Source organism: Rhinatrema bivittatum, chromosome 4, assembly GCF_901001135.1.
Source record: "Rhinatrema bivittatum chromosome 4, aRhiBiv1.1, whole genome shotgun sequence".
In the NCBI taxonomy this organism is placed as follows: Eukaryota; Metazoa; Chordata; class Amphibia; order Gymnophiona; family Rhinatrematidae; genus Rhinatrema; species Rhinatrema bivittatum.
Window position 1 is genome coordinate 298,594,201 of NC_042618.1, and position 26,360 is coordinate 298,620,560.

General features: G+C 49.8%; 1 protein-coding gene across 3 annotated transcripts in view; it reads right to left on the reverse strand.

The window, feature by feature from the left end:
• Nucleotides 1–26,360, reverse strand: part of C4H15orf41 (chromosome 4 C15orf41 homolog) — a 1,060,100-nt gene that overhangs the window by 897,354 nt on the left and 136,386 nt on the right. For 2 of the 3 annotated variants that reach the window (XM_029600207.1, XM_029600206.1), the window contains exons 2-3: nucleotides 21,763–21,808; nucleotides 1,614–1,678 (exon numbers count right to left, since the gene is read on the reverse strand). In XM_029600207.1, the coding sequence (XP_029456067.1) occupies nucleotides 1,614–1,678; nucleotides 21,763–21,808 (111 nt within the window). The remainder of the gene's footprint in view (nucleotides 1–1,613; nucleotides 1,679–21,762; nucleotides 21,809–26,360) is intronic. The other variant, XM_029600209.1, reaches the window with a different exon arrangement.

Sequence of the window (26,360 nt, forward strand, 5' to 3'; positions counted from 1 at the left end):
TGAAGCTGGAACGGAACTGTTTCAGATATTTCTTTAACAAAGTTGATAAAGGACAAGTCCTCTGGAGGAGAACGCTTACTTTCATCAGGAGGAGAGGGCTGTGAAGACAGATCATCTTAATCCTGGGACGAATCATCGGTCCAGGGTTTGTATGGCTCATCACCAGCTCCCATATGTTCATCAGAAGGGAGTAACGGTGTTATTCCAGAAGGTCCGGGCCTAGGCATTGATGGCCTTAAAAGTGGAATCAAAGGAATCGATGGAGGCATTGACAGCATCGAGGGAGGCATCAGAGGCATCGATGGAATCGGTGACATCGATGTGTCGGTGGTAGCACTCCGGAGGGCGGAATGGAGATCGGTGATTCTTCTTCTTCTTCCGATGACAAGGGTAGCGGTGAGGAAGGAATATGAGCCATCGGTTCCCTCAGATGCACCGGTGGAAGGGCACCAATTAACTTATCCATTCTTGCCAATAGCGGTGCAAGCGCCATGTGTATCCGATCAGTGGCCGGAGCAGGAACCGGCATCAGTGGAGGTTTGAACCCCTGGAGTGCTTTACCGATTGCCTCTTGGATCATCTGATCCAATTCCTCATAGAATCTGGGGCATGGATACCCGGTTCCAGAGTAGGAGGCAGCACTGGATTTTTATAAATGTGCTACTTGCTAACTTGAAACCTAACATGTGTAACTACAGCATGAGTTATTTTTCCCTATATGCATCACTTTGCACTTGTCCACATTAAATTTCATCCGTCACTTGGATGCCCAGTCTTTCTTCCAGTCTCGCAAGATCCTCCTGCTATTTATCACTATCCGCTTGTGATTTAACTACGCTGAATTATTTTGACTCATCTGCAGATGTGATCACCTCACTCATCATATCTCTTTCCAGATTATTTTAAAATATATTAAGCACCAGTCCAAATACAGATCCCTGAGGCAATCCACTGTTCACTTCTCTCCACCAAGAAAACTGACCATTTAATCCCACTCCATGTTTCCTGTCTTTTAACTAGTTTGCAATCTACAAAAGGCCATTGCCTCCTATCCGATGACTCTTTAATTTTCTTAGAAGCCTCTCATGGGGGACTTTTCAAACGCCTTCTGAAAATCCAAAATACATCTTATCTGAATGGGCTAGTATTTTTCGGTAGCTGTTTAGTTTATTACAAAAGTTTGGCAGCAATTGATCTTCATCTGCCATCACACATAATGGAATCCCATTTTCAGCCGCTGTCCGGCTAGCAAAGTTGTCAGGATATTCAGCGATACACCATCACCTCTGAATACACCAAGCTATCTTAGACTTAGCTGGATAGGTTTGTCTAACTTTAGTATTGTTATTTAGCAGCACTAAAGTTATCTGGCTATGTTAGCTGGATAATGCTGAAAATGGGTATTTATTCTAACTTAGCCAGATATCCAGTTCTGTCCCGGAACACCCACACCCTGCCCCAAGCTAGATGATGAACATTTTAGCCAGATAACACATTAACCAGATTTCTCAGGGCTAGTCAGAAAAATCACACCATTTGTCCCTATAAGTCTGAACTTAGCCAAACAGCACACTGAATATTGGCCTAAATGTTACTATGTCATACTTTGGTACCTTTGGTAATAAGTTTCCATTGCTTCCAAAGTGTGGTGCTTAGCATGTGTTCTTTTCATCAATTTCTGGAAAGAAAAAGAACAAAGACTTATGATTCAATCCACAAAACAGAAAAACAATTGGCCACTAGAAATTTAATTTTCCAAAGAACAAGATTATTCAGGCATTTTCAGAGAACAAAGTATGCATGCTGTATGTGCAACATTTCAGGCAGTAATGAACACCTTGCATCAACAGCAAATGTTGCCTCTAAATTGTTGGTTATGAGAGTCTTTAAAGCTGCTGTCCCCTTTAGCCATGGGAGCAGCTACTGCAAGAAAAGTGCCATACATGAGATCACACTCAGACTACAGGTTTAGATATCATTTGGTATCTTCTTCTAAATCATGTGACATCATGATCAATACAGACCAGTCAAATGCGAATGTGATCTCATTTGTTCCATTTCCAAACATGGCTATTGTCAGGGCTCAAGAGATCTACCGAAATGCAGCTTAAAGAATAGAATAACTTTGGAAGTGCTGCCTATACTTGATTCAGAGTAGGTAATCCAGGGGAAGCATGGCCCAGTGATGTGTTTAAAGTACCCAACTCGAACAATTTGGTTTGCCAGAAAAAATGGCAAATGAGTAATACGACATGTTAGAAGTCCTAATAGAAACACAGGCACTAAGGTTTGTCTGGCAGGCTAGAAGATTGGATACTCAAGAAACAGCCACATTGGTATTGGTAGCTAATTAGATTATTAAGAAACTTTGTGGTTACACATAGGAGAGGGATGCTGGGTACAAATTAACAGCGTCATTCTTTATCCTGCAATAGGCCATTATTGCGGTGATGCCATGTTAATTAGGGGAAGGGGAGGAGTGTGGGTGAGTTTTGGGCGGGATTATGGCCAGCAGTGCTGCCAGCGAATATGTTTTCCACATTATCGCCGACAGCACAGTGGGAAATAACACCACCTTTTCCCATGGCACTATGTGGGTGATAAGTGTGCGGTGCGGCCACTCTGCCACAATGCTGCCAGCTGCCTATCATCACCCCCCGCACTTTTTTTTTTTTTGCGACTCATCATTCTACTATAAATCTATGGGTGAGTTAGAGATCTCAATATGCTCCTCTGCCCATGATGGAAGAATACAGGATGTTAGTCCTCACACATGGGTGACATTATCAGATGGAGTCCTAATGCAGAAAACGTATGTCAAAGTTTCGAGGACTAGGAACACTAAGCATGCCCTGCATTCCCTAAACCACGCGTCCATGTGGGGTCCCTCTTCCGTCTTGTAACATAGAATTATGATTAAAACAAAAAACGCGCCCGCAGGGTGGCGGTTGCATTTCGTGAGGACTAACATCCTACTGCCCTCTGAGAACACCTGAAGCAACTCTGCTTTCTCCGAAGACCAGCAGGATAGTAGCCCTCACACATGGGTGAATTCCTAGCTTCAGGCTGCTCCCCCAACAAAAAAGGGGACCAAAAGACACCTAATAAGGTGCCAACAGGTAAAATAACACTGGTGCTGTTGGTAAAAGAGGGGGACACAGCCTGAATCCAAACAATGGGCTCTAGGTTGGGAGAATTGTGTTCTACACCTCGTACAGGTTCCGAAGGACAGACTGGCCAAACCTACTGCCGTGTCAGCCATCCCTATCCAGAAAGTAATGAGATATGAATGTATGAGAAAACTCCACATCGCAGTCATGCAAATCTCCTCCTTGGGAACTGCTCGAAAGTGGGCCACCAGTGCTGCCATGGCTCTGACAGAATGAGCCTTGACATGACCCCCAAGATGCAGTCCTGCCTAGGCATAACAGAAGGAGATGCAATCTGCTAGCCAATTGGATAGTGTCTGCTTGGCAACAGCAACGCTCAACCTATTCTCATCAAAAGAAACAAAAGGTTGGGTAGACCTTCTGTGGACTTCTATCGACTTGCAAGCCAAACTGTGCTGGACTCGTTCACCTTGGTGCAAATGGGGCCTGGGAAAAAATATTGGAAGGACGACAGACTGATTAAGATGGAAAATCATCACTACCTTAGGCAAGAACTTAGGGTGCATAGGCAAGACCACCCTGTTATGATAAAACTTAGTGACTTATTCAACTTATACTAAGGCCTGAAGGTTGCTGATTTGCGTGCTGAAGTGACTGCCACCAAAAATATTACCTTCCAGGTCAGGAACACAGCAGCTCAAAAGGAGCTTTCATCAGCTGAGCTAACACCACTTTGAGATCCCAAGACACAGCGGGAGGCTTTGGGGAGGCTTCAATTGAAGCAAGCACTGCATGAAGCATATAACTATAGGCTGTACAGAGATGGACACACCATCTACACCCCGGTGGTATATGCCAATTGCACTAAGATGAACTCTAATGGAGTTGGTTTTTAAGCTAGCTTTCGATAGATGTAGAAGATAATCAAGCAGTTTTTGTGTGGAGCAGGAGAATGGATCTAGGGCCATCTGCTCACACCACAGGGAAAACCTCCTCCACTTCAGTCTATAGGATTTTCTAGTGGAAGGCTTTCTAGAAGCCACCAGGACCCGAGACAAGTATTCTCTGAAAGATCAAGCGGTTGCAAGATTAACCTCTCAACATCCAGGCAGCGAGCGACAAGGCCTGGAGTTTGGGATGCTGCAGCCTGCCTTAGTCTTGCGTGCTGGATCTGGGAAAGTCTCCAGACTGATCAGTCTCTGGATGGACAACTTCCGAAGGAGTGGAAACAAGACCTGTCTCAGCCAACGAGGGGCTATGAGAATCATAGTCCCTTTGTCCTCGCAAAGCTTCAAGAGAGTCTTCGCCACTAAGGGAATCGGAGGATACGCATACAGAAGACCCATTCCCCAATAACGGGTGATAGTGTCTGATGCTGTTTTGCTGTCTGTCCTGTGCAGGAAGCAGAACTGAGGCACCTTCTTGTTGCACGGGGACACAAACAGATCTATGTCCAGGTTCCCCCAGAGGCAGAATATCCAATTTGCTACCCCCTGGTTCAGGGACCATTCATGGGATCTGAAGGCTCAACTCAGCCTGTCTGCTACCATGTTCTCCGTCCCAGCCAGGTACATGGGTTTGAGCACCATCCCATGGAACAGGGCCACGATCAGCCGATTTCTGAAAGCCCATAGTGCATACCTGATTGCCTGAAGCTCCAGGAAGCTGATTTGACAAGAATGTCCTGAGCGGACCAAAGACCCTGGGTACCAAGCCCATTTTCATGACCTCCCCACCCCAGGGTAGATGCTTCCGTGGTTAGGACAATTTGAGTGGGGAGACTCCAAAACAAGATTGGAAAGCACCTGCTACCAGGACAATTAGTCCCAGAGAGATAGGGCAACTTGGATGCATTCCTGGAGGTTCTGAGTGGCCTGGCAGCGCTGTGACCTCAGGGTCTATTGGGCTCTGCGCATGTATAAATGTGCCAAGGGAGTAACATTCCCTTAACTTACTTAGTCTTCCACAGCTCCCATAGACTGTTTTCATACTGTTGACGTCCAGAACCTATGCTCATGTTTTTACTCATCAATAAGAAATTTCTCCCTCCTTGTTATACTTGTTATAATGTAAACCGGAGTGATAAGTAATTCTGTTACCTGAACTTCGGTATAAAAAAAGTTATAAATAAATAAAAAAATAAATAACATGGACGGTTGCAGCCATATGGCCCAATAGCCTCAACATGTGCCAGGTTGACACCTGCTGGTTCTGCTGAATCTCTGCCGCAATGGTCACCAAGGCGAGAGCCCTCTGGCAAGGCAGAAAGATCTTGGCCTGAGCCTTGTCTAGTAGGGCTCCTATAAAGTGCAATTGAGGTGACAGGATGAGATGTGAATTTAAGTAGTTGAGAACGAATCCTAGTGACTCCAACACCCCAATGGTCATGCACATGAACCTGATGGCCCCTGCCTGAGACGTGCTCTTAGCTAGCCAATTGACCAGATATGGGAAAACATGCACTCTCAGTCTGTGGAAGTGTACCAAGAACATGGCCAGGCATTTCATGACGACCCATGGAGCGGACATGAGCCCAAACGGCAACACCTGGTACTGGTAGTGCTGTTTTCCCAACACAAATTAGAGATACTTCCTGTGACCGGGAAAGATCTCGATATGAGTGTATGCATCCTTTCGGTCAAGGGAGAATAGATAGTCCCCTTTTTGCAAAAGGGGGATCAAAATGCCCAGGGAAACCATCTTGAACTTTCCTCTTTTTAGAAACTTGTTCAAAGCCCTTAGATCTAGGATGACATGAAGTCTTCCCTTCCCTTCAGAATCAAGAAGTAGAATCCCCACCCTCTCTGCCCTGGTGGAACAGGCTTGACCACTCTGGCCATTAAGAGGGAGGAGAGCTCCACTTGTAGTACCTCCTGATGTGCTACCGCACCCCAATATGGGCACCTTGGGCATTTTAGTGGGACACCCGATAGATTCAATTGGTATCCTTGGTGGACGATGTACAAGACCCACTGGTGCGAGGTTACAATGGGTCACTGGTTCGCAAAGAACCACAGCCTGTCCACGACTGGAGGGTCCATTGTCCCGCATATAAGCAACTGGCTTAATCTTCCTTCAGCCCAGTCAAAACCCGATCCACAGAACTGTCTGGGGTTTGGGGGCTCTCTGCTGCCTAGGATGGCCGTGGGAATCCTAATGGTGTAAATGGGAGCGAGGAGGCGGAGGATAGCAGAGTTGCTTACCTGTAACAGGTGTTCTCACAGGACAGCAGGATGTTAGTCCTCACATGTGGATGACATCATCTGATGGAGCCAATCACGGAATACTTTTGACAAAGTTTCTAGAACTTTGACTGGCACCTACTGGGCATGCCCAGAATGGCACTAACTCTGCATCCAGCAGGGGTCTCCCTTCAGTGTTATGTATAGTAAAAAGAGCGTGCAAAAAATAAAATAATAAATCGCAAGCGTACCCAACTCCGCAGGGTGGCAGGTGGGTTTCGTGAGGACTAACAGCCTGCTGTCCTGTGAGAACACCTGTTACAGGTAACCAACTCTGCTTTCTCACAGGACAAGCAGGATGGTAGTCCTCACATGTGGGTGAATAACAAGTTGAGGATGCCCGCGCATGTACCGAAAACATCCAAAGACGTGCAACAGGCACAATAACAGGGGTGATTCTTTGGTATACGGGCAGCCTGACTATCCCAGCGGGTGTAGAAGGAAGTTGGAGATTATTCTAAGAATAGATTGCGCAGAACAGACTGGCCAAAGATAGAATCTTGTGTACCAGCTTTGTCTATGTAATAGTGTGCTGCAAAGGTATGAAGAGAACTCCAGGTTGCAGCCTTACAGATATCAACAAGAGGTACAGAACGAAGGTGTGCAACCGTCGTTGCCATTGCCCTAATGGAGTGCGCTTTAACTCGTTCCTGAAGTGAAAGGCCTGCCTGCTGATAGCAGAAGGAGTCTGCTAACCAGGAGGACAGGGTCTGCTTTCCAACAGGGATTCCCAGCTTAAACTTGTCAAAGGACACAAAAAGCTGGGTGGATTTCCTGTGTCCTGCAGTGCATTCTAAATAAAAGGCAAGCACACGTTTACAGTCCAAGGAATGGTGGGCCCGCTCAGCAGGAAGTGAGTGGGGCTTCGGAAAGAAAGTAGGCAGCACTATGGATTGATTTAAATGAAATTCAGATACTGCTTTTGGTAGAAATTTAGGATGAGTGCGAAGGACCACCCGATCATGAAGAAATTTCGTTTAAGGGGGGTATGTAACCAGCGCCTGTAGCTCACTGATCCTGCGAGCAGATGTTAATGCTAGAAGGAAAAGGACCTTCCAAGTGATATGTTTCAGCTCGCAAGAATGCAGAGGCTCAAACGGAGGTTTCATGAGCAGAGCTAAAACCACATTAAGGAGAGGAGGCTTCAGGTGAAGCAAGCCTTTCATAAAGCGCACTACCAAGGGCTGTGTCGAGATAGAAACATCCCCTGTACCTCTATGGAATGCGGCAACAGCACTGACATGCACTCTGATGGCAAAGGTTTGTAAACCCGACTCCGAGAGATGCCAAAGGTAGTCTAAAAACTGATTTGTGGGGCAAGTAAAAGGATCTAACTCCTTTGAAGTACACCACAAGGAAAATATTTTCCATTTTGAATGATAAGACCTTCTAGAAGAAGGCTTTCGTGAAGCCACCAGGACCTGAGATACAGATCCCGAAAGACTGAGAGGCTGTAGGATCAACCTTTCAACATCCAAGCTGTCAGTGACAAGCCTGAAGGTTGGGGTGGCACAATTGGCTGTTCCTCTGAGATATGAGGGACGGGTCCGAGCCCAGAGGAATCTGTGGACACAGAGAGAGATCCCGAAGGATAGGAAACCAAGCTTGACATGGCCAGTAGGGGGCTATAAGAATCATTAGACCCTTGTCCATGCGTAGCTTCACGAGAGTATTGCTAATGAGAGGAAGTGGTGGGTATGCATAAAGGAGACCTTCCCTCCAGGAGAGGGCAAAGGCGTCTCGAGGTGGAACATTGAGACTTCGATGGAGAGAGTAGAAGTTGTCCACCTTGCGATTCTGCAGAGATGGTTGGGTGCCCCACTTCTGAAATATTCTGTCCGCAACTACAGGGTTGAGGGACCACTCATGGGGCTGGAACTCCTGACTGAGATTGTCCGCTAGAACATTGTCCACACCTGCCAGGTAGGTTGCTCTGAGAAGCAAGGCCTGAGACAGAGCAAAAGCCCAAATCTGTGCTACCTCCTGACAAAGGAGGTAGGATCCGGTTCCTCCCTGTTTGTTGATGTACCACATTGTTACCTGGTTGTCGGTCTGGATCAGGATTGTTTTGTTGGACAAACAATCTCGAAACGCAGAGAGCGCATATCTGATCGCTCGGAGTTCCAGATAATTTATTTGATGTTGCGACTCCTCTACCGACCAGGTTCCCTGAGCTTGTAGGTGGTTGACATGTGCTCCCCACCCTAGAGTGGAAGCATCGGTCGTCAATACTATTTGAGGTTCTGGTGTTTGAAAGGGTAGACCTTGAATTAGATGGGACTCCAGGATCCACCATGCCAGTGAGAGATGAAGCCGCCTGGTGATGTGGACAATATTGGATATTGAATGATGTGCTTGTGACCACTGGGACTTTAACGTCCACTGAGTTACTTGCATGGCTAGACGAGCCATAGGGGTAACATGGATGGAGGATGCCATATGCCCCAGCAAGACCAGTAGCTGACGAGTCGTCATGGTTTGACGAGATCTTATGTTCCGTGCTAACGACACCAGTGTGTGAGCTCAGTCCTTGGGAAGAAAAGCTCTTGCTTGGATCGCGTCAAGATCCGCTCCGATAAAGGAGAGGAACTGAGATGGAATCAGGTGAGATTTCTGGTAATTGATTAGAAATCCCAGTGAGAGAAGTAGCTGCACTGTAAGATGGAGGGAGTGAAGAACTCCTTCCGATGACTGAGCTCTCAGCAACCAGTCGTCCAGATAAGGATAGACATGAGTGCCCAGTCTTCTTAAGTATGCAGCTACTACTGCCAGGCACTTCGTGAAAACTCGAGGGGCTGACGCTAGGCCGACTTGAAGGACCTTGTACTGGAAATGTTGGTTTCTGACAAGGAAGCGGAGGTATTTCCTTTGAGACAGGGTAATTGCAATGTGCATGTACGTGTCTTTTAAGTCTAGAGAACAAAGCCAATCCCCTTGTTGAAGAAGTGGAAGCAAAGAGCCCAAGGTTACCATCTGAAACTTCTCTTTTCGAAGATGCTTGTTTAAGGCCCGTAGGTCTAATATCGGGCGGATCCCTCATTGGGATTAAAAAGTATTGGGAGTAGAATCCGTGTCCCCATTGGGCAAGAGGAACCGGCTCTATGGCATTTGCTTGCAGCAGGGAGGATACCTCCTGTTGCAGTTGGTGATAGTTGTCGGAAGTGGCAGAGGTGGAGTATCCGATGGGATGGAGAGGAAATTTAGATGGTAGCCTTGATCAACAACTGCTTGCACCCAGCGGTTGGTGGTGATGTTTAGCCACTTGGTGGAGAAGTGGCATAGACGGCTGCCTGCAGGTAGATTGGGTAGCGGAGGATGGTCTTCGCTCTGAAGTCTGAAGTAAAAATCCGCTGCAGGAGCAGATTGGGAAGGCGCTTGAGCTTTCTGAGCTCGAGGCTGGCACGGTGTAGACTTCTGGAAGGCCCGGGCCGGGCGAGCCCAAGATGCCGGTGGATAATATTTATGGGTCCTATAAGACGTTCGTTTAGTATCACTCCGGAATTGTCATTTGGATGGAGTGGAAAGATCTGCCTGGGCCACCGAAAGCTGTCAGAGCATTTTGCTATGGTCCTTCAACTGGGCAATCATCTCTTGGATTTTATCTCCAAACAGGTTATCCCCTGTGCAGGGAAGGTCAGCCAAACGGTCCTGTACTTCAGGATGGAAATCAGACGACTTCAGCCAAGCCCAACGGCGGGTGCTGATGCCCGTCGCAGACAAACGGGATGCTGTGTCGAAGACATCATATGCTGAGCGGACTTCATGTTTTCCCGCGTCAAATCCCTTCTTTAGTGTGGAATTCAGCTGGTCTTGAAGCTGTTCTGGAAGAGACTGTCCGAAATCCTGTAGCTGTTTAAACAGGTTACGGTTGTTCTGCGCAATATATAATTGATATGACGCGATTCACGAAATAAGCATGGCCCAGTGAAACACCCTGCGGCCTAAAGCGTCGAGAAATTTCTGCTCCTTTCCAGGTGGCGCAGAGGAATGGGGCTTTGGACGCTTGGCCATCTTTTGGGCGGACTCCACCACCATCGACTGATGAGCTAATTGCGTCTTCTGAAACCCTAGGGAAGGCTGGACCAGGTAAATAGCGTCCGTCTTACGGTTCACTGGGGGAACCGACCCAGGATGCTCCCAGTTGCACTGCATCAGATCCTGCAGCACTTCATGAACCAGGATGGACATGATTTCCTTTGGAGGATCCAGGAATTGCAACATCTCCAGCATTTTATGCCTGGAATCCTCTTCCGTCTGTAGTTGGAACAGGATAGTCTCTGCCATCTCCTTTATAAAAGTAATAAAGGAAAAATCTTCTGGCGGAGACTTGCGCCTTTTGTATGGGGGAGACGGTTCTGATGGAAGTTCTATTGAATCCTAGAAATCTGTCGAATCATCCATCCAGGGATCATAGGGTTGATCTCCTGCATCCCCTGGTGGTCCAAGTAGGTGTTCTTCAGCCCAAAGGTGAGCTTTGAGTGGAATCGGTGCCGGCATTGATGGACCTGGTCTCGGCATCGAAAAATCAAGATCTGGCACCGGTACCGGATGCACGGGCACCGATTGTATCGGGGACTTAATCGGTGGTCTCGATGGTGGAAGACCCAACGGTCCCGGAACAGGTTCCATCATCGACATGTCATCTTCTCCCGATGAAAGTGGGATGGGTGTCTATGGAATCATTGATAACTGTGATTTTCTCAGTGCCCCCAGAAGGGCATTGATGAGCAGGTCCAGCTTGTCCAGGAGAGGCAGCAGCACCGGAGGCATCAGTGTCTGTTCCCGCACAGGAACAGGCACTGTCGTCGGTGGTCGCGGGAGGCCTTGGATAGCCTGGACCACAGCCTCTTGCACCATCCGGTGCAATTCCTCTCAGAGCGCTGGGGTGGTGAGCCCCAGGTCCGGAGTGGGAGGCACTATGGGCAGTACCGGAGGGTCCACCGGTCCCGGTGGAGTCTCGGTAGCCCCTTCCACTGAAGGCGCGGAACGCCTCGGTGCATCCAGCTTCGAAGGAGCGGGACGCTCCTCGGCCCGGGTCTTTTTCATCGGTGGTTCAGACAATGGCTCCACCGACAAAGAGGAAGCAGAAGGCACCGGTCTTCGATGCTTGTGTCGGTGCTTCTCTCGGTGCTCCCCTTTCCCAACTCCGGCATCAACAACGTAGACGCCGTCGGATCGACGTCGATGCTTCGGCAATTGAGTCAATGGCGCCTGTGGAGACTTGCAATGGAATAATAATGCCATCTTTTCCAACCGTGCCTTATGGCCCTTCGGGGTCATTTGGGCACAGTCGGTACATGTCTACATCGTTTGACGATCCGAGACATAACAGACCAAATGCGGGTCCATGATTGACATAGTTCTCGGACAGTCAGGGCATTGATGAAAACCCGTCACCATCGTGGCCGTCGAAAAATTTAGGCCAGTCACGGTCGGTGCCGACAAGGCCTACAGAGTTCCCAGCTGGGAACCGACCAAAAAACAGTGGTAAACTTACCGGACGACTCTGTATTCGACGGCGCAGAAGGGACACCCCTAGGAGTATAAACGTTTGCAAGTTTTGAAAATAATTTCCTGAGGAAAAAATTACAGTCAGGAACTGTGAAGAGCGCCAAAAATCCACATGGCTAAAGCTGCACAGAAAGAAAGAGACTGAAGGGAGACCCCTGCTGGATGCAGGGTTAGTGCCATGCTGGGCATACCCAGTAGGTGCCAGTCAAATTTCTAGAAACTTTGTCAAAAGTATTCTGTGATTGGCTCCATCAGATGATGTCACCCACATGTGAGGACTACCATCCTGCTTGCCCTGTGAGAAAGTACTTTCTCTGGAGAAGGAAATATTTCCTTGGCCCCAATCTTGACAACCTCCTGGATGAGGAGGACGGGTCTGCAGAACTGGCGGAGAGTTCTTGGAGGGTCTCATGGTGGTCCCGAAGTTGGGCCACAGCATTCCTCACCCTATCTCAGAAGAGATTCTCTCCAGTACACAGCACATCAGCGAATCATTCCTGTACCTCTGGTCGGAGAACAGAGGCCCTCAGCCATGCCATTCTGCGGGCGCCGATTCCCACTGCAGAGACTCTCGATGCCATTTCAAAAAGATTGTAGGTCGCATGGACTTCGTTTTTTCCACACTCCAGACCCTTGTGCACCAGCAACATGAGGATGTCTTGCTGCTATTGAGGCAGCTGCTCGGCCACCTCATGCACCTGCTTCCAAATGTCCTGTGAGTACTGGCTCATGTAGAGCTGGTAGGCAGTGATATGGGTAATAAGCATAGTGCCTTGGAACACCTTCCTCCCAAGAGCATCCATCGCTCTGTGGTCCTTCCCCCAGGGCAATGAGAAATGGGTCCGAGAGCGCTCGGCCCTCTTGAGGGTGGATTCAACCACAGACTAGTGAGGCAGCTGACACATCGAATCCAGCAGTCTTCTGGACAAGGTAGACCCCCATCCACCTTCTTGTTAATGGGAGGCACTGAGGGGGGTGTTCCCATATCCTCAGCAGCAACTCCCTAAGAATCTCGTGCACCCGGACTGCCCCAATCTCCTTAGGAGGCTCCACAAACTGGAGAATCTCAAGCATTTTTGTGCCTGGCATCCTCCTCCTGTTAAAAGTTGAAATGGGATGGCCTCTGCCATCACCCTCACAAACCCTGCACAAGTCAAGTTCTCAGGAGGGAACTTCTTTTGCTCATCTGGAGGAGAAGAGTCTGACAGGAGACCATCAGAGACCTCTAAGGACTACTGCATCAGATTATCCCGCACAGGGGATATGGCCCTAGGTGTTCAGCCTTCGTCCAGAGGTGCAGGCACCGGTAGAACTGGACAGGGACTATAGGCTTCTGCAACTCTGCCAACATCGGCAGAGCTTCCTCCTCATAGGAACCAGCAACAACCACTGTATTGGGAGGGGGAGGCCTTGGTGCCCCACTGGGTACCAGTGCCATCCTGGGAACCGGCAGCAACTGGGTCAGTAAAAGAAAATTATTCCTTACCTGCTAATTTTCGTTCCTGTAGTACCATGGATCAGTCCAGACGGTGGGTTATGTCCCCCGTCCAGCAGATGGAGTCAGAACAGAGCTCGAGAGTGCCACCTCATATACCAGTGCACCCTCTGCTGGAGCTCAGTATCCTGAATAACAAAGCCCAAAACGAGCAAGAAAACAAAACAATTTGGATCAAACATCGTGGCGTAAATAAACACCAAGAACAAGAACAGGCACGACCCAGAACCAGGTCGTAACAGTCAACTTGTGAGGAGCTGTACGAACCCCTATAGAAAGAAAGATAGAATAAGACAGCTACACAGACAAATCCGAGCAGAAGATCCCAGTTCCAGAGAGGCGGGAGTCTGGACTGATCCATGGTACTACAGGAACGAAAATTAGCAGGTAAGGAATAATTTTCTTTTCCCTGTACGTACCAGGATCAGTCCAGACGGTGGGATGTACCCAAGCTTCCCTAAACCGGGTGGGCCCCTGAGAGCCCTGCTCGGATAACCTGATCGCCAAAGTGTCCGGGAGTCGAAGGCGCCAGGTGTAGCCGATAATGTCTAGCGAAGGTATGCAGTGACTTCCACGTCGCCACCCGGCAGATCTCCTGTGGAGAGACAGCACGAGCCTCCGCCCAAGACGCAGCCTGAGAGCGTGTAGAATGAGCCCTGACGCCCCCAGGAGGATCCCGACTGGCCCCAATATAAGACGCCGAAATGGCATCCTTGATCCAACGGGCGATGGTCGTCTTCGACGCGGAGGAGCCCTTCTTAGGTCCCGACCAGAGCACAAACAGGTGATCGGAAACCCGGAAGTCATTGGTAACCTCTAGATAGTGAAGGAGCACCCGCTTGACGTCCAAATGACGAAGGGACCTCGACTCCTCCGGAGAGAACGCCGGGAGTTCCACCGTCTGATTCACGTGGAAGGAAGAAACCACTTTCAGAAGGAAGGATGGTACCGTACGCAGGGAGATCCCCGCTTCCGAAATGCGCAGGTAAGGTTCTCGGCAGGAGAGAGCCTGCAGTTCCGAGATGCGGCGGGCAGAGCAGATCGCCACCAGAAAAAACCATCTTCATAGTGAGGTCCTTCAGCGAAGCCCCTTGCAGGGGCTCGAAGGGAGCGCCCGCCAGGGCTCGGAGAACCAGGTTGAGACTCCACGACGGACAAGGATCCCGGACCGGCGGTCGTAAATGCTTGGCCCCCTTCAGGAAACGTGCGATATCCGCTTGGAGCGGCAGGGAGACAGCTGTCTGTACCAGAACATTCAGGGCTGCTACTTGTACCCGGAGGGAATTGTATGCCAGGCCCTTATCCAGCCAGTCTTGCAAAAACTGAAGGATCAGGGGTACCGACGCCTCCTTGGGTCGGGCCCCATGGTCGTCACACCAAGACTCAAAAACCTTCCACACTCGAACGAAGGCCACGGAAGTGGAAGGCTTGCGGGCCTTGAGCATCGTGGAGATTACCGCCTCTGGATAGCCTCTGCGGCGGAGGCGGCGCCGTTCAAAAGCCAGGCCGCAAGACAAAAGAGTGCCGCCTGGTCGAAAAATACCGGTCCCTGTCGCAGGAGCCGGGGAAGATGACTCAGACGTATTGGGCCGTCCACCGACATGTGAAGAAGGTCTGCAAACCAAGGACGACGCGGCCACTCCGGAGCTACGAGAATCACGGGGCCGCTGTGATTCTCTATTCTGTGAAGTTTCTTACCCACTAAGGGCCAGGGGGGAAAAACATAGAGCAGCTGATCTTTCGGCCACGGCAGCGCGAGAGCATCCACCCCCTCTGCACCCCGCTCTCTTCTGCGACTGAAGAAGCGCGGAGCCTTGGCGTTGAGAGCGGTCGCCATCAAGTCTAGTCGGGGCGTTCCCCAGCGTCGAAGCAGGAGAGACATCGCTTCGTCGGAGAGAGACCATTCGCCGGGGTCCAACCTCTGTCGACTCAGGTAATCTGCCTGAATGTTGTCCACGCCGGCGATGTGAGAGGCCGCGAGCCAAACCAGATGGAGTTCCGCCCAAGCCATCAGGAGCGTGGTTTCGGCGGAAACCTGAGCGCTCCTCGTCCCTCCTTGACGATTGATGTAAGCCACGGTGGTCGCGTTGTCCGAGAGAATCCGTACCTCCCTGTTCCGAATCAGGGGGAGGAAACGTTGAAGCGCGAAGCGCACTGCTCTGGTCTCCAGACGGTTGATCGGCCACCTTGCCTCCTCCGGAGACCACGTCCCCTGTGTGGAGCTTTGCTCGCAGACGGCGCCCCACCCCACGAGGCTGGCGTCTGTGGTCACCACCACCCAAGAGGGGACCTTGAGAGAGACGCCGCGGGCCAGGTGAGCCGGGACCAGCCACCACTCCAGACTGTCGCGGGCTGCCTGAGGAAGGGGCAGAATCAACTGATACTCCTGTGACACCGGTTTCCAACGAGAAAGCAGGGACGCCTGCAGTGGGCGGAGGTGTGCAAACGCCCAGGGCACCATATCGATGGTGGATGCCATCACTCCCAGAAGTTGCAGATAATTCCAAGTGGTGGGTTCCGACAAAGTCGTGAAGTGACAGATGTGGTCCCTCAAGGAGAGAGCCTTGTCCGCACGTAGGAAAACCATGCCTTGCTGAGTGTCGAAAGTCGCTCCCAGAAAATCCAAGCGTTGAGAGGGAACTAGGGAACTCTTGGGAAGATTCACGACCCAGCCCAGGGAGCGAAGCATCTCCAAAACCCTGGCCACCGAGGCTCGTCCATGCGAGCTCGCACCAGCCAGTCGTCCAGGTAGGGATGTACTAAGATCCCCTCCCGTTGAAGGGCCGCCGCCACTACCACCATGATCTTGGTGAAAGTTCGTGGAGCAGTCGCGAGCCCGAAAGGCAGGGCCCGAAACTGAAAGTGCTGACCAAGAACTTTGAAGCGTAGGTACCGCCTGTGGTCCGGGCGGATAGGGATGTGCAGATAAGCCTCCGTCAGATCCAGGGAAGCCAGGTACTCTCCCTGGTGGACTGCTGCAATTACCGACCGCAGCGTCTCCATGCGGAACCGGTTGACCCGCAGTGAGCGATTCACCTCCTTTAAGTCCAGAATGGGTCGGAACGAATCGTCCTTTTTGGGAACTACGAAGTAGATGGAATAATGGCCCGAGCCCACCTCGGCGGAGGGAACGGGAACAATGGCCTCTATGTCCTGGAGCCGGTCTAACGTCTGTTGAACCGCCATCCTCTTGAGATCGGAGCCGCAAGGAGAGAAGATGAACCTGTCCCTTGGCGGGCGGACAAACTCCAAGGCGTAACCGTGTTGTATGGTGTCCAGGACCCACTGGTCTGAGGTTATATTTACCCACTCCTCGAAGAAAGCCGTGAGTCTGCCCCCTATGGGCGGACCGGAGGAGTGGGTCGCTCTGGCATCATTGGGAAGATTTGGTGGGGGGATTCCCCTGTCCTGAGGCCTCTCTCGCGGGCCGCCACCCGCGAAAGGAACGCGACCAAGGCTGAGGTCTACTGGGAGCTGCGCGGGAGGCAGGCTGTCGGTACGACCTGTAACGCCGCTGTGCCCTAGCCCTGGTCCTAGTGGAGGCAAACGCCCGGTAAGGACACTGCCTGTCTTCTGGCAGACGATGTACCGAGTTCTCCCCCAGCGACTTGATGATTTCATCGAGATCATTGCCGAAGAGGAACTTCCCCCGAAAAGGCAGGGATCCCAGGCTCAATTTGGACGAGGCGTCCGCAGACCAATTCCGCAGCCACAGGAGCCTCCGTGCTGCCACTACAGAAACCATGGACCGAGCCAGTACACGGAATAGGTCATACAGGGCATCCGCCCCGTAAGCAATGGCAGACTCCAGGCTGTCGGCCTGGGCGGCTTCCTCCGGAGGTAACTGCTGGGACGTTAAGAGCTGTTGAACCCAGAGGAGACTGGCCCTCTGAGTCAAAGAACTGCACATGACGGCCCGCATTCCCAAGGCCGAAACTTCAAACACCCTCTTGAGAAACGTCTCCAGCTTGCGGTCTTGCTTGTCCCGTAGGGCCGTCCCGCCCGTGACGGGGATCGTGGTCCTTTTCGTCACCGCTGAGACCGCCGAATCCACTTTAGGAAATCGAATGACATCCAAGAAATCCTCCGGCAAGGGATACAGTTTTTCCATGGCACGGGTGACCTTCAACGACGCCTCAGGGACGTCCCATTCCCCAGTGAGAAGCTGCAGAAAGGACTCATGCACCGGGAAAGCCTTCACCCTAGGCCTGAGGGCGGCCAGAACTGGATCCCCTTTTTTGGATGAGGTCGCAATCGCCGGGGCCACTGGTGCCGGGGTGTCCGGTGGCGGATCCAGATCTAGCTCCTGCAGGGTCTGCTGAAGGAGGTCTTCCAGCTCCTCTTTGTGGAAAATTCGCAGGGCGCGAGGATCGTCGCACTCCGCCTGTCCCTCCGTGTGTGCAGGGTCCGGAAGATCCGAGGGGTCAAACCCCGACGGGGAAGCCGCTCCCACCAACCGTGGCTGGGATGGCAAGGCAGAGGTCCCCGGAACTGCCCCAGCCGGGGTCAGGGACCCGGGGGGAGCGACTGCGAGCTTAGGAATTTTGGGCGCAGGAGGACCTGCTGAGGCACCTCTTGGATCTGCCAGGCCCTGTAAATAAGCTGTGTGCATCTTTAGAATAAAGTCCGGAGAGAAAAAGGGCAGACCGGGAGGCGCAGCAGCAGCAGAATCCCCTTGAGGTGGATGAGCGAGTCGACCTTCCTCGGGACATCGATGCAGGCGGGGGGGGCCCCCTAACTGCACCTTTCTCCTCCGGCGAATTCACTGCGCCAAGATCCTCCTCTAAAATGGCCGCCTTTCCCGCCATCGGCGAGGAAGTGGCCGGCCCTCGCTGCCCGGGCTGCGGGGAGGATGGCGTCGGGAGCGAGCCCGAGGTGTGCGTGTCACCTTCCCCCTCGGGGAGGCATCGCGGACACACTCCCTCCCGCGAAAAACGAGACCCCGGGTCGCCGCAGGTCTCGCAACGGGAGAAGCGCGGCATAGCAGTGCCGCTGAGGAACAAACGCCGCGGGGGGGGGCCAAAACCGAAGCGCACCGCGGGGGGACCTAAAGGCCTTCACAACCCGCCCAACGAGTCCTCCAGCGCCGGCGGGAAACCCCTCTGCCGGCGCGCCCAGGCCCGCGAGAAATTTTGCCGGGCCGCGGGACCGTCAAAGAGCACAGTGGCCGTCTATGCCGGCAGAAAGAGAAAAAAACAGCTGAAAATAAAATTTGTACAAACAACAACACTTACCCCCAAGGTAAGGAGAGGTAAACACAGAAGGAGGCAGAACAGAGGAAAGCACGCCTCCTCAGAAATTAAAACTTATTTTTTTTTTTTTTTGACAACTTGATCCAAATTGTTAAGAGAAATGACAGGAAGAACTGAAGAAAAGATAAAGAATAACCAAAAAACCTGTCACTCTGGGGAAGCACTGATTTCCCCAACTCGCATCTGCTGGAGTCAGAAAGATACTGAGCTCCAGCAGAGGGTGCACTGGTATATGAGGTGGCACTCTCGAGCTCTGTTCTGACTCCATCTGCTGGACGGGGGACATAACCCACCGTCTGGACTGATCCTGGTACGTACAGGGAACGCACTAGTGAGCACGTAGAGCTTCTTCAGTAGCGGTAGAACAACAGGTAGTACAGTTGCCAGTACCTTCTGTTCCACAGGCCCGATGCCCTGCAGTACCCAATCCACACCAGCTGGACTCGACACTCCAGCTCCCCCTCAATCGTTGCCAAAGACAACACTGACTAGGAGGAAGGAGGAGTGGCCAGAACTACTTTGGACGCATGAGGTGGATCGGCAATTGGCTCCACGAGTGTTGGAGTTCATCGTGGACCCCCGGCCTCAATAGAGGACAAGCCCTGCTCACCGCGGAGTTGTGTCGCAGGCATTGCGGCAAAAGCTGGTGCATTCCCGCGTCCAGCAATGTGCATCGATGGGCATCAGTGCTGATGCTTCTTAGGCATCCCTTGATGCTTAGCCCAGTCTTTCCCCGATGCCAAGGCCTAAGACAATGAACCCAGTGTCCTCAGCCCGGAGGAGATAGACAACTCTCCAGAACCCCTATCCACGAACGGCACCAACAGAACAGATGGTCCTGCCAATGTTGATGGTGTAGTGTCCATCAGTGCGGCTGCAAGGTCCATCGATGCCGGACTTCCTCGACCCGAAGAGCTGATCCATCTTGTCGAGTCGAAACAGATGCACCTTCAGGGTCATTTGGGCACCCAAGCAACAACCCCAGATGTCATGCAATGCACCCCAGGCAGAGAGATATCTCGTGAGGATCCATAATGGACATGGTCCTCGGGCACCAGAGGCATCGATGAAAACCTGACGTGGCCATGACGGAACGAAAGAAAAGAGGCCGCAGACATGAAATGAAGGTGGCGGCGGCACTGGGGCAATGAGCTGCGGGGTAATCGACCATGAAAGGAAACTTAGCAGAAACTCCGAAAACCCAGACTAGGATTCTATGGGGAGGCTCCAAGAGGGACCCAGCGATGGAATGATACCGAAAACTATGAAAAAAGAAGTTTTCCCACTAACAGGCTGATACAGTACAGTGCTCCGGTGGAGCGCACTGTTAAGCTGCGATTGGACGCGCGTTTGACGCGCTAGCGTTATCCCTTATTCAGTAAGGGGTTGAAAACGCGCGTCCGACCCCCTGAACCTAATAGCGCCTGCAACATGCAAATGCATGTTAATGGCCCTATTAGGTATTCCCGCACGATTCAGAAAGGAAAATGTGCAGCCAAGCCGCACATTTTACTTTCAGAAATTAGCGCCGACCTTTGGGTAGGCGCTAATTTCTCCAGGCACCGGGAAAGTGCACAGAAAGGCAGTAAAAACTGCTTTTCTGCGCACCCTCCGACTTAATATCATGGCGATATTAAGTTGGAAGTCCCGAAAGTTACAAAAAGTTAAAAAAAAAATTTAAAGTCAGTCCGCGACTCGCGGGTTGAAAACCGGACGCTCAATTTTGCCGGTGTCCAGTTTCCAAACCGTGGCTGTCAGCGGGTTTGAGAACCAACGCCGGCAAAATTGAGCGTCGGCTGTCAAACCCGCTGACAGCCACCGCTCCTGTCCAAAAAGAGGCGCTAGGGACGCGCTAGTGTCCCTAGCGCCTCTTTTTACCTATTTTTACTGCTGACCCTAATTTGAATACTGAATCGTGCGCACAGGAGAGTGGCCTGTGCGCGCGCCGGGAGAGCGGACTTTACTGTATCGGCCCGTAAGTCAGAAACAGCCACAGTGAGCTCAATCAGACCGCGAGGCTTATGGCTCCGCAAAAAAGAAGAAACTAAAAAGGGATCCCGTGTGGATGTGTGGTATAGGGCATGCTCAGTGTACCTAGTCAAAGTTCTAGAAACTTTGGCACTGGGGCTCCGTCTGATGTCACCAATGTGTGAGGATTACCATCCTGCTTGTTCTCGGAGGATAATAATTTACAAGCCATCAAAGTCTATGGATGACAGCTGGGATATAACATTAGCAAGATGAGCAGACATAAAATAGGCAGACCAGTTGGGGAAGTAGATCTTTTTCTGCCATCATCTACTATGTTACATTACTATTTAACTGTTTTGTAAGTGCTTATCTGAAAGGGTGTACAGTGCAAACAGTGCTTACTTTTTCCTTTTAATTACACAGTGCTGTCTAAAATATTTCCAGACTATACTATAATGTATAATACATGTAACAGTCAGTGGGGTCATAAGAAATTGAATTTCACAAGTTTTGCTGAGAGCTACATAAGGCAAAGAGAAACTTGTTCTCTCTTCCAATCATTATTAATTTCCCTTCAATTCAGTTCTATCCATGATCTCCTCCCTCCCTCCACCTTTACTGTACTCTTCTACAATCCAATTGCCAATTGGAACCAAGAGCATAGCTTATTAAAAAAAAAATCTTAGTTAAAAATTACAAAAATCTAAACGAGGAGTAATTCCACAGAGGGCTGCCACTTGAGTGACACCTGTCAGAGGAATGATAAATGACTCTATTTTCTGCCTCTCTTGCCTTCTGCCACTCCAGCATTGGTCATTTATCTTCATCTCTGTCAGCAGTGGAAAGCAGTCCTGACACTGCAAGTCAGCAAACATTTAGCACACGGAACCACGTAACACAGGGAAATTATTATTGTCAGAATAATAATGGTTTAGCATAATTTATTACAGGTCCACCAAATAAGCAAAGGCGAGATGTTATTAGACAGATGGATGGGTAGGCTTGGCAGCCATCCACTGAGACTCAGGCGGTGCTTGATGTGGAAGGGGGTTGGAAATAGAAAGGTGGGGGGCATCCTCTACACCAATCAGAGAGCTGGCAGTTCAATTACAAAGAAATAAAGGGACATTCATCATTCAATTAGGCACCTGTCAAGCCTCACAAAAGAGAAAACTCCTAACCTGGTACTCCTGGGAGAAGATGCTCAGCAGAGTGCACTGCGATTGACTGGAACAAATAAAAGAAGGACAAAGTTAATTACTGGAGTGCAAGGGGAAGAAACAAAAGGGAAGGCAGCTTGAAAGGTAGGCGCTGCTGCCCTGTAATACAACAGAACATGAAAATGTGAGAGGGGGGTGGCGGGGAGGGCTCCTGTTCAATATGAACACCTCACGACAAAAGCTTCCTGCAGCTAGGTCAAGGAGATGGGTGGGGGTGCGTGTGTGTGTACTCACACAGGGAAGGAAGAGAAGAGGATATAGGAAATTTCAAAGTAAAACAAGGGGTTATTTGCCTGATCTTACACCATTTTCTCAGCAAGCCAAGGGATATCAGAAGCACATCTTGGAAGCCCCATTATTGAGGAGTTGCAGCTAATTAGAGGCTGGGTACATCTTGCAGCAAGGGCAAATGCAAAAATTCAACTACTCAGAAGTAGCCATGTGAAAAGAGAAACTTGCCCACAAGTCGCTCACTCATTTGCTCCCCTGGCAGCAAAGTTACCCACAAAATCAGCTGTCCGATAACACCCTCTCCTCTTCCACTCTCCTAATCATTAAAATTTAAATAGGGTACAATGGAGACTTGCTTTTTCCTTTCTTTTTTTTTTTTTTTATAAGGCAATCAATACCACACTGCTACACTTTACAGTTGTCCTCTGTGGATTGATCTACCTCATCGCATTTACTGCACAATTCATTATATCTGATATATTTTTCTACTAGATGCAACTTGAACAAATTCCAGTTGCAATAAATCTGATTTTATAGTACAGCAAAACACTATGAATAATTAACATTCTTCAGCCATTCAGGACTGCAATGACTTGAAGCTTTTCCAGCTGCAAATTTTGCCATTCGCCCACAAATGACAGAAAGTCATTTTTGTTTCCCTCCCCCCAGATCAGCTCATTCCGGTCAAGGTTTTTATTTTATTCAGTGCTGAAAGTTACACTATACAGCCTCAACAATGCTCAAAACACTCAAGCAGCCAGAATGCCTCCACCAAACTGTTGATCTGGTCTCAGTGCACTTTGGGACCCCTGCTTTATGGAAATCCCCGAACAGTGTTGATTCTGCTCATGCCCACTACAAAAACAATTAAATTATACAACAAGGTATAATTAGACAGCAGATTGATACAAAAAAAAAATATAAAGGCAGCTATATGAAAAATTAAACAAATCACATTTCATAAAGATCCATGTTTATTTTCTGACCGCTAAAAAGAAACTAATATATATATAGAGATTATACATACACACAAAAATATAGATATCATGTGTGCCTATATAATTCTTGTGAAATGTTTCAAATACATCATCCAGTCTTGGAAGGAGTGTAAATGGATAAGAGAGGAAATCAAGAATATTCTGGTCTCTACAGCAATTAATATATTACAAATTTGAAACCTTTAGGAACTCATTAATGGTTAAACATCAACATGGAATTATATATCTAAATGTGTGCTCTAAGCATATATCACTATTTTCATTAACTTTCAAACCACTGAGATTTTTTTTAATCAAATTAGCTTTTAAGAAACAAATATATGACCACACAAAAATTGTTTCACTATGTATCACTCATTTTCAAATTCCACTGAAATAAATCCATAGCTGAATGAGGCTTGAGATACTTTAGTCAACAGCTGAAGTTCATCCTGAGTCCAGTCCCTGGATTAGCGTTGCTGAAAAGAACCAAAAATTTAAAAAAAAATGCAATTTTCTTGAAGTGATAGATGAAGTCCATGCAATCCTTGCAACAGCAATTAGTGTCTTGTCTGCTGGCTGAGAAGGCTTATAATACAACCAGCGAACTCTAATCCAAGCCACCAGTGACTGTTAGAGTACCTGCCGCATCACCCACTTCCCAATACCCCACACAAAGAAAAACAGATGATGCCAGCAGAAAAGGACACAATCACCCAGTCTGACCATTTATGCCTCTCTACTATATTTATTAGTTATTATTAGATCTGTATTCCACCATTCAGGTGTTTCAAGGCAGATTACATTCAGGTACTCAAATCATGCTCAATTTGTGGTGTCCTCCCTCCCTTGCCCCACTACTATTTATTTATTCACCGCTTTGAAAGGTTTCACCAGGGAAGCAGCATCTAAATGATTTTAAATAAATATCCTTTTTACAGATATGGTCTCAGAACTTCATACAGTAATTCAAGATATAGATAGATAGACAGATAGATAGATAGATAGATATATCTATGTATACACACACATACACACACACACACACAGGAGCAAGATGAACCGTTGTTGTTCTCGGATCAAGGATCTATAAGACTGTTGATCTGCCACTTGTGCCATGTGATTGGGAAAGATATGTTATACGCTGATGATAGCAGATAGCGCAGTTGCTTACCTATAACAGGTGTTCTCCTAGGACAGCAGGATGTTAGTCCTCACATGTGGGTGACATCATCCGATGCAGCCCGGCACGGAAAACTTTTGTCAAAGTTTCTAGAATCTTTGGCCAGCAGACTGAGCATGCCCAGCCTGCTACTATCCGCACGTCCACGCGAGATCCCCCTTCAGTCTCATAACAGTTAAAAATACGAGCAAAAAAAGAACACAACAAACCGAAGATGAACCCAGCATCGTGGGGAGGCGGGCGGGATTCCTGAGGACTACCATCCTGCTGTCCTAAGAGAACACCTGATACAGGTAAGCAACTGTGCTTTCTCCTAGGACAAGCAGGATGGTAGTCCTCACATGTGGGTGAGTACAGAGCTCCAAACCGCTCCACTCAACCAGAGAGACCAACAGCAGCCGAACAAGGTGCCAACGGGCACAACACTATTGCGGCGCTGTGGAGAAAACAGGAGGCGGTCTGGTCCCACAAAGCACACAAGTGTAGAGAGTTGGGTTCAAGTCTGGAACAGGTTGCGCAGGATGGACTGTCCAAAGGCACTGTCCTGACAGCTATCCCTTTCAAGGCAGTAGTGAGCTGCAAAAGTGTGGAGAAAACTCCAGGTCACAGCTCTGCAGATTTCCACAATGGGGACCGTTGCTGCCATGCCCAGCAAAGAGTGCACCTTCACCCTACTGGCCAGCTGGAGGCCTGCCTGCGCATAGCAGAAGACAATGCAATCCGCCAGCAAGTTCGATAGGATTTGCTTACCCTCCGCTGCCCCCAACCTGTTGGGGTCAAAAGACACAAAGAGTCTGTGGTTCGCTATGTAGTCCAGGTAAAAAGCCAGAGCCCATTTATAGTCCAGGATATGGAGAGCATGTTCTCCTGGGTGGAATGTGGCTTCGGAAAGAAGGTAGGCAGAACGATTCACTGATTAACAAGGAAATCAGCGACCACCTTGGGCAAGAATTTAGGATGCATACACAGGACCACAGTCATGGAAGAACTTTGTGCATGGTACGAACATAACCAGGGCCTGAAGCTCAGTAACCATGCGAGCGGAAGTGATCACCACCAGGAATATGACTTTCCAGGTGAGAAACTTCAGACCACAGGACTGCAGAGGCTCAAAGGGAGGCTGCATCAGTTTTGCCAAGACCACGTTGAGATCCTAGGATGCTGCTGGCAGCCGAAGAGGGGGTTTCAACTGTAGGAGACCCCACATAAAGCAGCCAACTAAAGGCTGGACCAAAACAGGCATGCCAGCAACACCTTGGTGGTATGCAGAATTGGTCTGTAGCCCAGATTCCAACAGGTGCCACAGGTAGTCTAGCAGCCAGGAAAAGGGGTCCAACCCATACCCTCCGCACCAGATGGAAAAATGTTTCCACTTTGAGGTGTAGGACTTCCTAATTGAAGTTTCTGGGACTCGATCAGAACCCGAGAAACACAGTCCGAAAGTTGCAATGGCTGGAGGATCATGCGCTCAACATCCAAGCCGTGAAGGCTAGTACCCAGAGGTTCGAGTGGCGCAGGGTGTCCTGGTTCTGTGATATGAGGTCGGGCGCCATTCCCAACAGGATGGGCACAAGTGCTAACAAGTCCTGGAGGAGTGGAAACCAGACTTGCCAAGACCAGGAGGGTGCCATCGCCAAGCATTTGGAGAAGACGCGGGAGGCTGACGCCAGCCCAAAGGGCAGCACTCTGTATTGAAAATGTGCATTCCCCACCATGAAGCGGAGGTACTTCCTGTGGTTGGGGACTATCGCAATGTGTGCATATGCCTCCTTCAGGTCAAGGAAGCAGAGCCAGTCTCCTCTTCGGAAGAGGGGGATCAGCATGCCCAGGGAGACAATGTTGAATTTTTCTCTTACGAGAAACTTGTTCAACGCTCTGAGGTCAAGGATGGGGTACAAGCCGCCATTCCTTTTTGAGATGAGGAAATACCTGGCCCTGCTATGTGCGAGGGACCGGTTCCACTGCACCCGCTGTAAGGAGGGCAGAGAGTTCTTGTTTTAAGAACAACCAAGTGGGTGGATGAACCCCACGATGGACATGGGGGAGAGGTCTCCAGGAACCGGCTGAAGTGCAGGCAGTAGCCCTGGAGGACGATGGAAAGGACCCAGCGGTCCGGTGTGATCCCCTCCCAGCGCCAGGTGAAGCTGAAGAGCTTCCCACCGACTGGT